Source organism: Protomyctophum bolini (assembly GCF_963924005.1).
Source record: "Protomyctophum bolini genome assembly, chromosome: 13".
NCBI lineage: Eukaryota > Metazoa > Chordata > Actinopteri > Myctophiformes > Myctophidae > Protomyctophum > Protomyctophum bolini.
Genome location: NC_137874.1, coordinates 8,575,064 through 8,589,469, shown reverse-complemented (window position 1 = coordinate 8,589,469; position 14,406 = coordinate 8,575,064). Strand labels below are relative to the sequence as shown.

Genomic DNA, 14,406 nt, shown 5'->3' with positions numbered 1-14,406 from the left:
GCAATTTACGATCTGCGTTCGCTTCCCGCGTTTGCGCGTCTTACTCGTACTAATAACTAAATATTTGATGCATTTATCATTATAGTATTCTATGTATGTCTATAATGATGAATGTTTTGGTCATTCATTCTGCTATTACACACATAGTTGAGACACCAGACCCATTCTCTCACTCAATGTGATTCATACTCTCCCCAAACCTATGGGTATTAGTGCATACATACACACACGCACCAACACACACACACACACAGGCATTGTGGCTCAGCAGACATCGTTGCCGCACCTCCTATTGTCCCCCAAATCAGACAGCAGGCTGGGGCTGCAGCAGTGGCCACAACAGCCTGACTTCTCCCCTGAGGGCCAGTAGTATAGGGTTTGATTTGCACCGAGCTCCATCTCCCCTTGGGGGTGGGTGTATAGCTCTGAGGCAGATGCTGACCACTCTAGGGGAGGGCCGGGGGATGACATGACTCCTCTTTGGTTCCCATGCCCCGTGGCACACTCGTGTCACACACCCTTCCAAGTTGTGCACGGATGATAACAGCAGAGAGAGAGAGAGAGAGAGAGTGCACTGTCCATCTGCTCTTCGTGACACAAAAGGCTCACATATCCACTTCCATGGCGATATGCATGGCAGTGTATAGGTGGCGTTCCCCCAAAGGACACCATATGATGTGACCTAAAGATGCATATAAGGGTTGGGACCAGAGTGCTCAAGCTAGAAACAAACAGGCCATCAATGACACCCCACTATATATTGTGTGGGGTGGTATAATATTATTTCAAATATGGAGCTTATATTTGTTATGTTCTATCTAGGCTATAGGCAAACATCAAGGAAGAGGAAGAACATCCACACACCAGTTTGTAGAGCTCCGAGCCTTACTTTATTTTAAGGCAACAAATTGCAACATTTCGACCGACTAGGACTTCATCAGGCTAATAACAGGCAATTTGTTGCCTTAAAATAAAGTAAGTCTCGGAGCTCTACAAATTGGTGTGCGGATGTTCAATTTAATTCAATTCAAAGGAGCTTTATTGGCATGAGAAAACATACGTTTACATTGCCAAAGCAGAAGTGGAACAAGACAATCAATTCTTCCTCTTCCTTGATGTTTGCCTTGATGCCTGACATCCAGCACCTGGCCTGAATATAGGCATTGAGATGTGCACACAGTCTTCTCTGTGAACTATAGGTATAGGCTATAGAGTGTCGCAGTCCCGCCCCCCCCTCGAGAGACCCGGAAAAGAAATCCCTGGTCATTTTCCTCATAGGCTTTTCAGAAAGTATTTATTTAAAGACGTTTACGCCGCGGACAAAGCCAACTCTTGACGTGACAAATCATGACAACAAACACATTTTTTCAGGCCAAACAAAGAATTAGAAAGTAGTTGTTAATTTTTCTTCTTTGTAATTATTTGTTTGGTCCAAAATATTGTGTGTGTTGTCATGATTTGTCACGACAAGAGTTGGCTTCATACGACGCTTAAAAGGTCTTTAAATAAATACGTTTTGAAATGTCTATGGGAAAAAATTATTGGGATTCATTTCCTGGGCCTGGCGTCGTCATGAAAGGGCGCGGGACGATCTATAGGGCCAGGCCTATGTGTCTATAGATCTTAGTTCTGTCACATCTATCTAGTACCAGTAAGACGCGTAAACGCGGGAAGCGAACGCAGCTCGTACATATTTTTGGTTTTGGACGTATAGCTGCTTTGGGGACTCCTTATATGGTTATGGCTGAGTCATGGTGACGTAATCACTCAGCTCCATATATGGGCACAAAAGCGGGACAGACAGACACACACACACACACACACACACACACACACACACACAGACAGACATGATCTGCTAGGTCTCATAGTAAGTGCTCACTGCGTTCGCAATAAATGCACCATGTCTGTACGTCTGTAATGCACATAACCCCAGAACCGTTCGTTTGCCTCACCGACTTCAAGTTCAACACGCACGTTCCACACCCAGTGTGGGAGTGCAGTGCCCGGTGTCAAGTCGGTCGGACCCACGGTTGTCCAGAACCGCCACAAAAGGCCTCTGCCCGGGCTCTGGACCTGATCTTCATACGGAGCTGTCCCGTTCCGACATCATTCTGACATCTGCATAGACTCCATATTTTGTCATGCCTGACAAAGAACTCCATATATGGCCATAGTATACAAGGGAGTGGGACACAGACATATAATAACTGGGTGGGGCATTCATTTCCAACTTTCATCGTTCCAAGTCGGTCAATGCCCTGGACAGGGCCCAAATTAGCCAATCACACCTGATCACCCCTAGATCTCCATATATGGAGCTGACCTGTTCTGACAACACAATACTGTCCTGACATCTGCATGGACATCTGCATGTCTGTCTGTCTGTCTGCATGTCTGTCTGAACGTCTGTAATGCACGTATACCTCGAGAACCGTTTCGCCCCACCGACTTCAAATTCGACACACGCGTCCCTCACCCCCACAGGGGGTGCAGTGCCCCCACAGGGGGGTGCAGTGCAAAGCCTGTAACAACTTTTCATTGAGAATCTATTAAAAACTATTATTATAAACTTTATAATTCGATTCATCTGAATCCTTGCGTCTTCCAAAATTATACTTTGTATGGGTCTCCATCTACAATCCATTGCCTGGATTGTGTTAAGGTAATATTGATTGATTTGGCTCCAACTCTGGGTTTTCTATAAAATGGTATAGCCTACTTATTGTCTCATTTCTATAGCTATTATGATAATTTCTTTGAGGTTATTTCATAACATTTTCTGGTGATCTGGACATATTATAGCCTAATTTAGGGTCCTGGTTCAGAATTAGGCCTACATTATTCCCTTATTTATACTGTAAATATAAAATAAAAACATTCTCATCATAATGGTTAAATCAGAACCATCATAACTAACACAGCCAAGTTAGTCAGAACTCAGAAGCATACTGTATATATTACAGAACATAGCTATAGCCTATAGGCTACAGTAATATATCCTCTGTAGAGCCCATCATCCGATGAATATGACAATGACAAGTCAACACAACTTTTGCGTTTTTAAATGGTTTAAAAATGTGTAAAAGCCTAAACAACTGGAAGAACATTGTCTTGGAGAAGAATTGGCTGCCTAAAGAACTAGGCTACATCAAACATGCTCATCACAACTGAGTGTTATTATTTAGAATAGACTTCGATTGGAACAAGTCAGGGTGATTTATTCTTCATTCAGTCCTTGTCATTGCGTGGGGAGGAGAAGCGTGTCAGGAAGGATGTGACGGCCACTTGAGACACGCGCCCCCTGCTCATTACAATATCAATACCCCCCCCCCCCCCCCCCCAAGCACACACGCGCGCCAACACCCTCCTCCTCCCCACAGACTAGTAGGCTGCTACCGTATACATACATAAACAAACACCGCGTGCATGCTTGGAGTCTTGACCTCCACAATATTTCGGAATTCGCGTTTTCTACTAAGGCTATGTGAGGAAATGACATTATAAACCTAAACGCACGCACGGACGCTGCTTTCCTTCAGCTTATTGTTAATGAATGCAGCCATTCATCTTTGACTTTGCTTAGTTGTAGAAAAATAGCATATACACTTACATATTATTGGAGATTTGTGAACTCTAGGACAATTGCATTAGCAGGACTATAGCCTTTATAGGCACACTCAGTATATAGGTAGCCTGTATTATATAGGCTATAAACTAGAGTTAAACTGTAGCCTTAGCTTTTATTGACAGCTCACAAATGAATAGACCAGGCTGATGGAGAATTTTAACAAAATTCTATGATAATTGGTTTGTGATGTGTTTCCCACAAAAATAGTTAATTATAAGACCAAATAAAGTCTCAGTAGTGTCCATTCATTGCATGCAGGGCGAAACTCCAACACACGTATAGGCCTACATGGGCATACTTTCATAGGCCTTCTTTTCAATCTCGACTATAATCCATTGACCTTAACATTTGCCATAAACGTCCCAAAAAAGCTGAAAAGCTCGTCGTCGTATATGGCCAACCAACTCCTCCCAGAAAGATCGATATATGTGCTCATTGTGCTGCAGCGTGGAATTATAGACGGTTTGGGGAGACAATAGCCACACGGTCGACCATGTGCCGGTCATTATCATACAGCTGTTCGCATGAGGTCCAGACAAAGGCAACGCGATATACCCAAACCCAGCCAGTCCTGGAGGAGCCCCCCCACCCTCTCGAAAACAGAACAAAAGACCCCCCCAAATATCCGACAACGAGAGGTCTTATCCGTAACCTGCCCACTGTTGTTCTCCTGCACGCGTCAGAGCAATTAACAAAGGAAAGAAAGACGAAAGAACATGTTTATTCTCCTTCCACTTCCCTCTGATCAAAGTTCAGCTCCTTTCAACTACAAAAATATAACCTACACCCATTGTTTGTGGAAGGTTATTTAACTTATTTAGCCTATATGTTATATGGCCCTATACCGCAGTTGTAATTTGAATTTTAGATTGATAGGCTACACCGCTACAGTACACATTGCTTTATTGCCAGGTGTTGGAATAATGATCTGAATTGTATATATATTTTATTATTGATATTACTCTTATTGTGAAGTACCTAACACCAGACAGGAAGTGCTTGTTAACTATGTGTATATAACCCGGTGTAAATAAACCTGTCAGAGATGTGCATACTACTGACCCAGCAACACATAGCTGATGCCTCCTGGTGTGTTATTTATTTACTTCAGCAGTGTTATTCCTCTGTCTATATTTCTTCACTCTATATTTCTGGTACAACACGCAGTGTTACAGCTGTGAAACTCAACAGGTTATGGGCCCAGAGAGACCGGATTTATTTACGAGGTGAAAAGTTTGTTGTCGGCGTGCTTTGCCAAACTAGTCTCGAGTTAGGCTAACAACAGAAGAACGGAACCATGCGGGCTGATTCGAGTGGTCAGACTCATTGGTCAAGATTGTGTTTCGACGGAGATGCTGAGAGATATATACTGTGGGAGACGAGGATGTTGGGACATTTGAGACTACAGGGGTTGAAGGATATCGTCCTAAAAGATCTCGAGCCACCCGTTCAGGGTGAAGAAGTTGATGTGCCCTACGAAGACAAGAACGCTATGGCATATGGAGAGCTGGTCCAGTTTTTGGACAGCAAGAGCCTGTCGCTGATTACACGAGCAGCGACGGATGATGGACGCAAGGCACTAAAGATCTTGAGAGCCTTTTATACAGTCAAAGAGCCGGCTGCAGCAGCATCAGGAAATGACGGTGTCATGAGCGCCCAGATCCGAGTGCCGCAGCCGTCTATGTCTATGCTACATGAAAGTCCTGATGATGACCAGCGAGGGACGGTGAGCGTTGGTGACGGTAGGATGTGCTACAGATGCGGCGTGAGAGGCCACATCGCCAAAATGTGCGAACGCCTGGAGTGGTGCGAATACTGTCAACGTTCTACACACCGGTACGCGGTCTGCAGAAGGAGGAGAAAACAGCGGCGAGATGAGGCACGGAGAGTGTCGGAGAAGAAGAACAGCGAGCAAGAGTACTCATTCGGGGTGAGAGACTGTGATGCCGAAGTTCAACAAGTGAGAGCCGAACGAGGACATCGTGATCGTGAGAGACAGACGGGTCTGATGGTCGACACAAGAGCGACTTCCCATGTCATCACGGACATCACAAAGTTCACAAGTTTCGACGGCAGTTTCCAGCCTAAAGAACACTGTATGGAGTTGGCTGACGGTACGAGATGTCGGGGAGTGGCGGAGCGCAGAGGAGATGCAAAGGTGATCCTGATCGACAGCAGGGGGCAGCGCCACACAACTACCCTGAGACGGGCATTATACATTCCTACATATCCACAGGACATGTTTTCGGTGCAAGCAGCAACCACCAGAGGTGCCACTGTTATTTTCCAGAAAGGTAACAATGTTCTGAAGTGCAGAGATACCAGGTTCAAAATATATTTGTACAACAGAATGTATTATTTGAACACAGTGAACGACCAGAAATGTATGGCTAATGCTAATGGTAAAGTGCAGACGCACAGGTTGAAGTGTGTGATCCCACCCATTGTAGAGCGCCAGACTGTTAATGATGATGATGATGATGATTTATATGTGCCGAGATGGAGGGGTAGGTCTAAGATAAATACTCCACTCCTACCACGAGGGCAGGTTCAGCAGCAAGTGCACGAGGCGGTAGTAGCTACACCTCAGGCAAACCAGACTGTGCAGGTTCAGCAGCAAGTGCACGAGGCTGTAGTAGCTACACCTCAGGCAAACCAGTCAGATGAGGGCGAGGCTAAAGATGAGGCTAAACAGCAGACACGTTACCCTTCCAGAGTGAGGATGAAGCCAGCCTATTTGAGTGACTATGTAACTGTCAGTGCAGAAAAGGTCCTGAAGAACATGGACTATTCCTACAGCTACAGGTTACAAGTCAGACAGCCAGAGGGCAAGAAAACAGTGGGGGAAGCAAGCAAGAAAGCAGTGGGGGACAGAAACGGGATGGTGCATGATTATTGGACTAAAAATCACACTAGTACTCAAAACCCAGCTATGCAAAAGAAGAAGAGAACACAAAAGAAACCAAAGAGAAAGAAATGTTCATTTGTGTTTGAGTGATCTGATTTTGTGATTTATTTAATCTGCTATTTATTATTGAGTATATGGAGAAGAAAATATGCATTTGAAGAAGAGTAACATGTGTATTTAACTTTATTATTGAAACCAGTAATGACAACATTGAACATGATGACGGATGTCAAAGGTTTAACTTGAGTGTGTTACAGAAGTGTTAAAGATTTGTTTGAAGAGACATATGCATTTTGTATTATATTGTGGAAAGAAGAGAGGGGAGAATATAATGTGTATATAAGAGAAATGTATGAAAAAGAAAATATAACCAATGTGAGATCAAGTGGGGGTGTTGGAATAATGATCTGAATTGTATATATATTTTATTATTGATATTACTCTTATTGTGAAGTACCTAACACCAGACAGGAAGTGCTTGTTAACTATGTGTATATAACCCGGTGTAAATAAACCTGTCAGAGATGTGCATACTACTGACCCAGCAACACATAGCTGATGCCTCCTGGTGTGTTATTTATTTACTTCAGCAGTGTTATTCCTCTGTCTATATTTCTTCACTCTATATTTCTGGTACAACACGCAGTGTTACAGCTGTGAAACTCAACACCAGGGCTACTTTTCAGTGAGAATTCCCCTCCATCACTTTCGTTATGGAAGATTTAGTTTTTCCTTTTTTGACATTTAGGCTACTGATATAGCCAGGCATGTGTTTGTTTAGCTTTATTCATTTAAATGGAATGCATACATGATACATGATCCTTTAGCCCTGCATGGTCCAGAGTTATATAGTTATCGAGTCTAACTGGACCCAGGGCTAACCGTGCTTGTGCCAACTGTTATTTGACATTAGACTTAATTAGTATGCCTATAACTTAAACTGCATCTGCATCACCTCCAAATCTCCATATAGCGGCCCGGACGGTCCCACATGTCCCCAAAGGAGCAGGTTAGAGATCTATGAGCATGTTCAATCTCCATATAGCAGCAGCCCGGACGGCCGGTCCCACATGTCCCCCAGAGATGTCCCCTAGCTAGAGGAGAAGGTCCCTGGAGGTCTCCCCTGGCCCCTCCTCTTCACGTGACGCGAAGCAAATCGGACGTATAAAACCACCACTCACTTTCATGACACCAGAAAGAATCCATACAAAGTTCGCCAGCGGTGGAGGAGGAGGATTTAGGATACAGAAAACAGGGACTTTGTATTAAGTGTAGGGCAATTTTTTAGGCAATGACCATTGGAGCCGGAGGCCTACTTTTGCTTTGTTTTGTTTTTACATTTGGACCGTTTCCTTTAGCGTCTGCATGCGCGTCTTTTGTGGAGGAATATTACGCGTATATTAGCCTATATTGAGCATATGTATAGGCCTACCCTGCACTTTTAACTCAACCCCCGGGAAGAAAGAAATGGCCTACCTACATCTGAGATACTTTTTCACGTTGGCCTTAGTACAAGTGGTAAGTACCGCCAGTGTTAATTAAAGTAAACTATTTACTAAACTGTTTACAATTAGGCTAACATTCATAATGTGGCAGTGATATAGCCTTTCCTCAACAACGTGTCCTGTCCCAGGTGCACGTCTGATAAATACATTTATTTTTTATTTTTGTTGCGGTACAGGTTTTGTCTTCGGGTGTGTTCGAGTTGAAGATCCATTCATTTCACACGGCACACCGCATCTGCAGGCGACACAGAGACTGCCACATGTTCTTCAGGATCTGCCTGAAGCACCCGGAGGATGTGATCTCCGCAGAGCCCCCTTGCACCTTCGGAACAGGTCACACCAACGTCATCCGGGCCGATCACACTTCCATCTCTAGCAGCGCTCCTATCAGGGTGCCTTTCCATTTCAAGTGGCCGGTAAATAGACTACTACTACTACTACTACTACTACTTTAATAATAATAACAACAACAAGGTTCCATTGAGTTTATATAGTGCTCTACTGATACGTTTCACAAAATAGAGGTGCTTTCTTTTCTGAATATTAAATAAATCATTTCATGTTCAAGGGGACGTTTTCACTGATCATTGAGGCTTGGAATGCCGAATCTCCAACAGAATACACAGGTAAGCTATAAGTAGGCTACACACAATTTACACAAACGGTTACATTTTACTCATCATGCAAATGCAAACAAACATTACTAACTATATATGTCTTCTCTGTAGACAACCAAAACAATCTCGTCAGTCGCCTGGCAACCAGAAGAAGACTGTCCATCGGCGAGGACTGGTCTCAGGACGTCCACTTTGGAGAGCAGAGTGAGCTGCGGTACTCCTACCACGTGTTCTGCGACGAGTACTACTTTGGTGACGGCTGTGCCGACTACTGCCGACCCCGTGATGACACGCTGGGCCACTACACCTGCGATGAGGAAGGCAACCGCATCTGCCTGGAGGGATGGAAGGGCAGCTACTGTTCTGAATGTAAGTCGCCATGCAGTCAACACTGTAGAAATGTTTAGGATTTCTACAGAGTAGTAGAACAGAGTTGGTGTCGAACTTCGTAGTGTCCTTGAGCAAGACACTGAACCCCTAATTGCTCCCGATGTGCTGCTTGGTGGCGTGCCTCGCATGGTTTCCGCCACAATCGGTGTATGAATGTGTGTGTGAAGTGAATGTGCGTGTGAATGTAATGCACAATCTATGTAAAGCGCCTTGGATAAAGGTGCTATATAAATGCACCATTTACCATGTAGGAAAACAATACAGTTAGCCTTGCTGTCTCACAAGCAAGTGTTTTAAAGACAGCGATGTATGGCATTGCATCTCATTTTTAAAACACATTAACATTATATGAAGTCGTGCAGGTAGCATTTGTACGAAAGTATTTGTTTTAAATCCTCCCAAGGTCCCACCTATGATTTATCTAACTGAAGTTTCTTATGCAGATCTATGCTCTTTATCTGGGAGATATCTTACAGTATTATGTATGTTTTTCTCAGTAGTGAGAAGGCTTGCAGTCTTCCATCTGGCCTTTGTTCACTGCTACAATGGGAGAAAAAAACATTTGTCAAGTGTGCGCGTGTGTGAGTGTGCGTGTGTGTGTGTGCTGTTGTGCATGTGTGTGTGTGTGTGTGTGTGTGCGTGCGTGCGCGTGCGTGAGTGTGTAAGGAGACAAAAGCAAGGAGACAAAAAAGCATTTGTCTTCAGCAGTGTTGCCTACCACCTGCTTGGCTTAATACTTAACCAATAGTGGAGTCTGAGACATGGCTAGGGTCAGACAGGGTGCTGTGTGTGTGTGTGTGTTGTGTGTGTGTGTATATGCACGTGTGTAATGTATTGGAGAGGGCGTGTCCATTGTATTCACACACCCCCCCCCCCCCCCTCCCTTCCCCTCTCGACTCTATAGCCATCTGCTCAGCGGACTGCAGCGAGAAGCACGGCTACTGCGAGGCCCCAGGGGGCTGTAAGTGTCGTATGGGCTGGGACGGCCCCTCCTGCGTGGAGTGCGTGCGTTACCCGGGCTGCCTCCACGGGACGTGCAGCCAGCCGTGGCAGTGCAACTGTCAGGAAGGGTGGGGGGGCCTCTTTTGTGACCAGGACCTCAACTACTGCACCAACCACAGGCCCTGTGCCAACGGCGCCACGTGCACAAACACCGGCCAGGGCAGCTACACCTGCACCTGCCGGCCCGGATACGGAGGCACCAACTGCGAGCTGGAGACCAACGAGTGCGATAGTAACCCGTGCAAGAATGGCGGTAGCTGCAATGTAAGTATGCAGAATAAACAATATGTACAATTTTATAACGGTGGTTCTCAAACCCTTTTTTCTTTTATTTCAAAGAAGTCCTGACTCCTGAGTGTGTACAAATCAGATACAGATCCATTTGGTTACATGTGTACACTCTCAAAGTTACAGACCGGCAAGGGTCCATTTAGAGGCCCCTCAATGGAACCTGATGGTCCCTGGGCTGGACCCCACTTAGAGAACCACTGATTTACAATATATTAGAGGAGCAACTAAGAACACAAATCAAAAGAGTGTTCAATACATTGTTTGAAGGATTTTAGAGACAACAGTGAATAACTGAAGCAAGGTGAATGAATATGAGTATTAGGCGACAGTTGGAAGAATGCCATGTTTGTCAGGCAACAGTTGTCGACACAGCTGTGTGACAAAGTATAAATGAAAGCCTTTACTTATAAAGACCCTAGCTGTAACCATGGCAACGCCTCAGTCTCAGAAGGGCAGCACAGATTGCACCCAATAGTGTTGAAGTAAACCATTCTTTCCTCAGCTTTTGTGAAAATGCCCTTGCTGGTGAGAATGAACAAAAGAAAAAGAGGAAAGGGGGGGGGGGGTGAACATTGCACAGTCTTTAGCAATTAATTTTGTGAAATAGTCAATGGATACTGTTTGGTTAGCATAAATCACTTGGCTGTCATGATCTGACTGTCACCATGTTTTTTGTTCTTGCTTATTGTAAATCACTCTGGATTAAGAGCGTCTGCTAAATGCCTAAATTGTCAAAATGTGTGTATGAAATTATGGCTTTAAGTGGTTAACGGAAAGTATTATTTTCCTCTTTGTCTCCCATAGGATCTGGAGAACGACTATTCCTGTACCTGCCCACAGGGCTTCTATGGGAAGAACTGTGAGATCCTCGCCATGACGTGTGCTGACGGGCCCTGCTTCAACGGCGGCAGCTGCATGGAGGCGGTGGCGGGAGGCTACACCTGCCGCTGTCCTCCCAACTACACTGGCTCCAACTGTGAGAAGAAGCTGGACCGATGCAGTAACAGTCCATGTTTAAACGGTGAGTCAGTGGCATTATTCTTGCACTGCAGTGGAACAATGGAAGACAGGCGTGCTGTTGGCGACATCTAGTGGTTTAAACTCACGCCAGCAGTCTGCCTGAATAATGTTAAGTCATTTGTCATTAGTGTGCCCTAACAGGGCAACCAGACTATAGTAATGCTAACACTTTATTAGTAGTAGTAGTATTATTGTTGTTTCTAAGTCACTTGTTATTGATTAAGTATTTGGCACAACATTTTTTGACGTTTCCATTATTAATCATTTATTAATTAATCGCCCCAGGATATTGAAGATCAGTTTTTGTCATATTTCATGTTTAATATATATATTTTGATTAAAAGTCCTGATGTTAAAAGTTGGTTATCAGGGAGTAAAACACCCAGCAGGGGTTAAAAATCAATAACTCATCCTGCAGTGCTTATGTGATGTAGCCAAATACTGCACCACAAAAAAAGATGTTTTTTTAGTTTTTTTGGTAATCATAATGGAATAGATTAATGGAACCTAATTTAAGAAAAATCAAATCACTCTGAACCATATGATCATTGATTGATTGATTGATTGAAGTATTTAACAGTTTGCAAATTTCAGTACATTTCAAGAACAACTCAATACAAAAACTGTTAACTGTGAGTGGACGACCAATAAAGCACTACGCTTGTTTACAAGAGGGTCCACCATGTTCAATTCATCATAACATTTAGAGACATACAAATATACACTTCTATATAGCCAAAAAAAACAGGAAACCATCATCATCATCATAAAAAAGGAAAAAGAAAACATATACAGTGAGGGGGGGGAAAAGGGGTGGGTGGTGGATTCAGATTTTACGGGGGCCAGTTTCGAATTGCAGCCGTCCGTAGGTGCCCTTTGAGAGCGGTGGGGTTGTTTGTGCCGAATCATAACAATTGTGTAGCCACTGGCAAGCGTTTGTTTCTGTTACTCCGATATGCATTTGCAACCTTCAAGGTGCACTTGATACTTACTGGGGAGGGACGGTACGGGAGTTGAAACAAGGAAATGGGAGATTTGATTTGTAAAACACTGCATGTGTCCACTGTATGCCACAGCGTCGTTCGGTAGAGCAAAGGATTTTTCCATTCACAGACAACCTTGAGACGGTGTTAAATGTAATCCTATTAACACTCCCTTCTGAAGCCTGCGGGATGGTCCTCCCTGATCAGCAGGCTATTAATCCATTTAGACCTGCGTCTGTGTCACGTTAGCTTCTAACCACTTTAACCATTATTTAAAACTTCAACGGTTGAAAAAAAGCAGATCTACAAGCTTGTAGCGTGGCACCAGTCAGTTTTGCCATTTTTGAGGTCCTTGATATGAAATAGTTTGAGCACCACTGACATAGAAACATACGGTTCTTTCAGAAAACTGTCATTATTATTTAGAAGACATTTGTACAATCTGGTCTCAGGTCTACAGGGGTTAAATAGAGCGGTGTCCTTTCTCTCCCTGCAGGTGGCGAGTGTCTGGACCTCGGCCAGAGTGTGTTGTGCCGCTGTCGGGCGGGTTTCACCGGGGCCAACTGCCAGGTAAACGTTGACGACTGTGCCCCGGGTCCCTGCCAGAACGCCGGCACCTGTCAGGACGGCGTGAACGACTACACCTGCTCCTGCACCCTGGGCTACACGGGCAAGAACTGCAGCGTGCGTTCGGACGCCTGCGGCGCCCGGCCCTGCCAGAACGGGGGCACCTGTTTCCTCCACTTCAGCGGGCCTGTGTGTCAGTGCCCAAAAGGCTTCATGGGCCCCAGTTGCGAGTTCACGCTCCAGCCCAGCTTCAAGCCCGCGTTGCTGCAAACCTCGCAGCCGTCGTCCGCCACCGTCACCGCCTCCTGCGTCCTGGCCGTCCTGATGCTCGTCCTGGTGGCGGGCGTCATGGTGCTGAGGAGGAGGCGGCGCATGCGGGGCAGGAAGCAGCTGAGGGACAAGGCGGTGTACAACGACCTGGAGGCGGTCAACAACCTGGGAGGCAGCGAGAGGGACGCCTTCCTCCTCGGCCCCGGCAGCCTGTTCAAAATCAGCAACAGCACGGCTCGCCTCAGCCTCACGCTCAACCCGGACGGCAGGTCTGGAGGATACAGGCATACTCCCGTGGAGAGCAGCCTCGTCAGGGGGGAGCGTCACTCGCTCTCACCTGGACACGAGTACCTGTGGAGGGAGGAGGCTGGCCTGGGCAGTGGGGTGGGTCTTAGATGAGACATGGTCTGAACACTGACTGACTGGACAGTCATAGGACGGGACATGAGGGTGGGAAATTATACTAGCACTTCTGTTTGACTCTCTTCAGGAATAGTGAAGGTGTGTGTGTGTGTGTGTGTGGGGGGGGGGTTATGAGTGGCTCCACTCATAACACAACACACATTCTATGTTAAACATGTAAACAAAAGAAACCGTTTTGGGGCAAAAATATAAACTTTTTTTATTTACAAAGACTGTTGAAAATCTATATGGGGAACCGCTCTTCCAAGTTAAATGACCCAAAGATGCAACTGTACCACTACCAATAAACATTTTCACCGGACCTATACAACACGTACCAAAAACAAATGACCTTCGATAAAACCACCAATTATATCTATTTTGTTTTCTTTAAATGATCACTGTATGTAATGTGTTTGCTTTAATTTTTTTGTCTTTTTTTTTTGCATTTCAATCATTATTTCCTTATTATTTGTACGTACCATCATTATTTTTTTATTGTTTACCTTATTTATTTATTTTGAAATTTATGTTTATATGTCTTCACTCTGATTGTCATAAAATGATATATATATATTTATATTTATATGGTGCTAAATAACGTGATGCCATGGATACTTTGTTGGCTGTATGAAATACCCCAAAGATATTCAGGGCAGGGGATATAAGAATATTTGGTTTGTCCTGCAGACAGAGATCACACTGCTATTTAATTGTCTTGTGCCATTTGATTTTATGTTCATGCCAAAGTTTGTTTAAGTTATACATTTTCATTATTTAATTTCATCATTGTGTAAGTGTTTGTGATGTGGAATAAAAT

General features: G+C 44.6%; 1 protein-coding gene across 1 annotated transcript; it reads left to right on the top strand.

The window, feature by feature from the left end:
• Positions 1–7,931: 7,931 nt before the first annotated feature.
• On the top strand, positions 7,932–13,583 carry dlb (deltaB; the record flags this gene model as incomplete). The annotated part of the gene is made up of 7 exons (XM_080780377.1): positions 7,932–8,057; positions 8,221–8,460; positions 8,613–8,670; positions 8,773–9,030; positions 9,956–10,317; positions 11,149–11,365; positions 12,844–13,583. The coding sequence occupies exons 1-7, from the start codon at positions 8,007–8,009 to the stop codon at positions 13,581–13,583; spliced, it is 1,926 nt and encodes a 641-aa protein (XP_080636503.1). The 5' UTR covers positions 7,932–8,006.
• Positions 13,584–14,406: the final 823 nt, after the last annotated feature.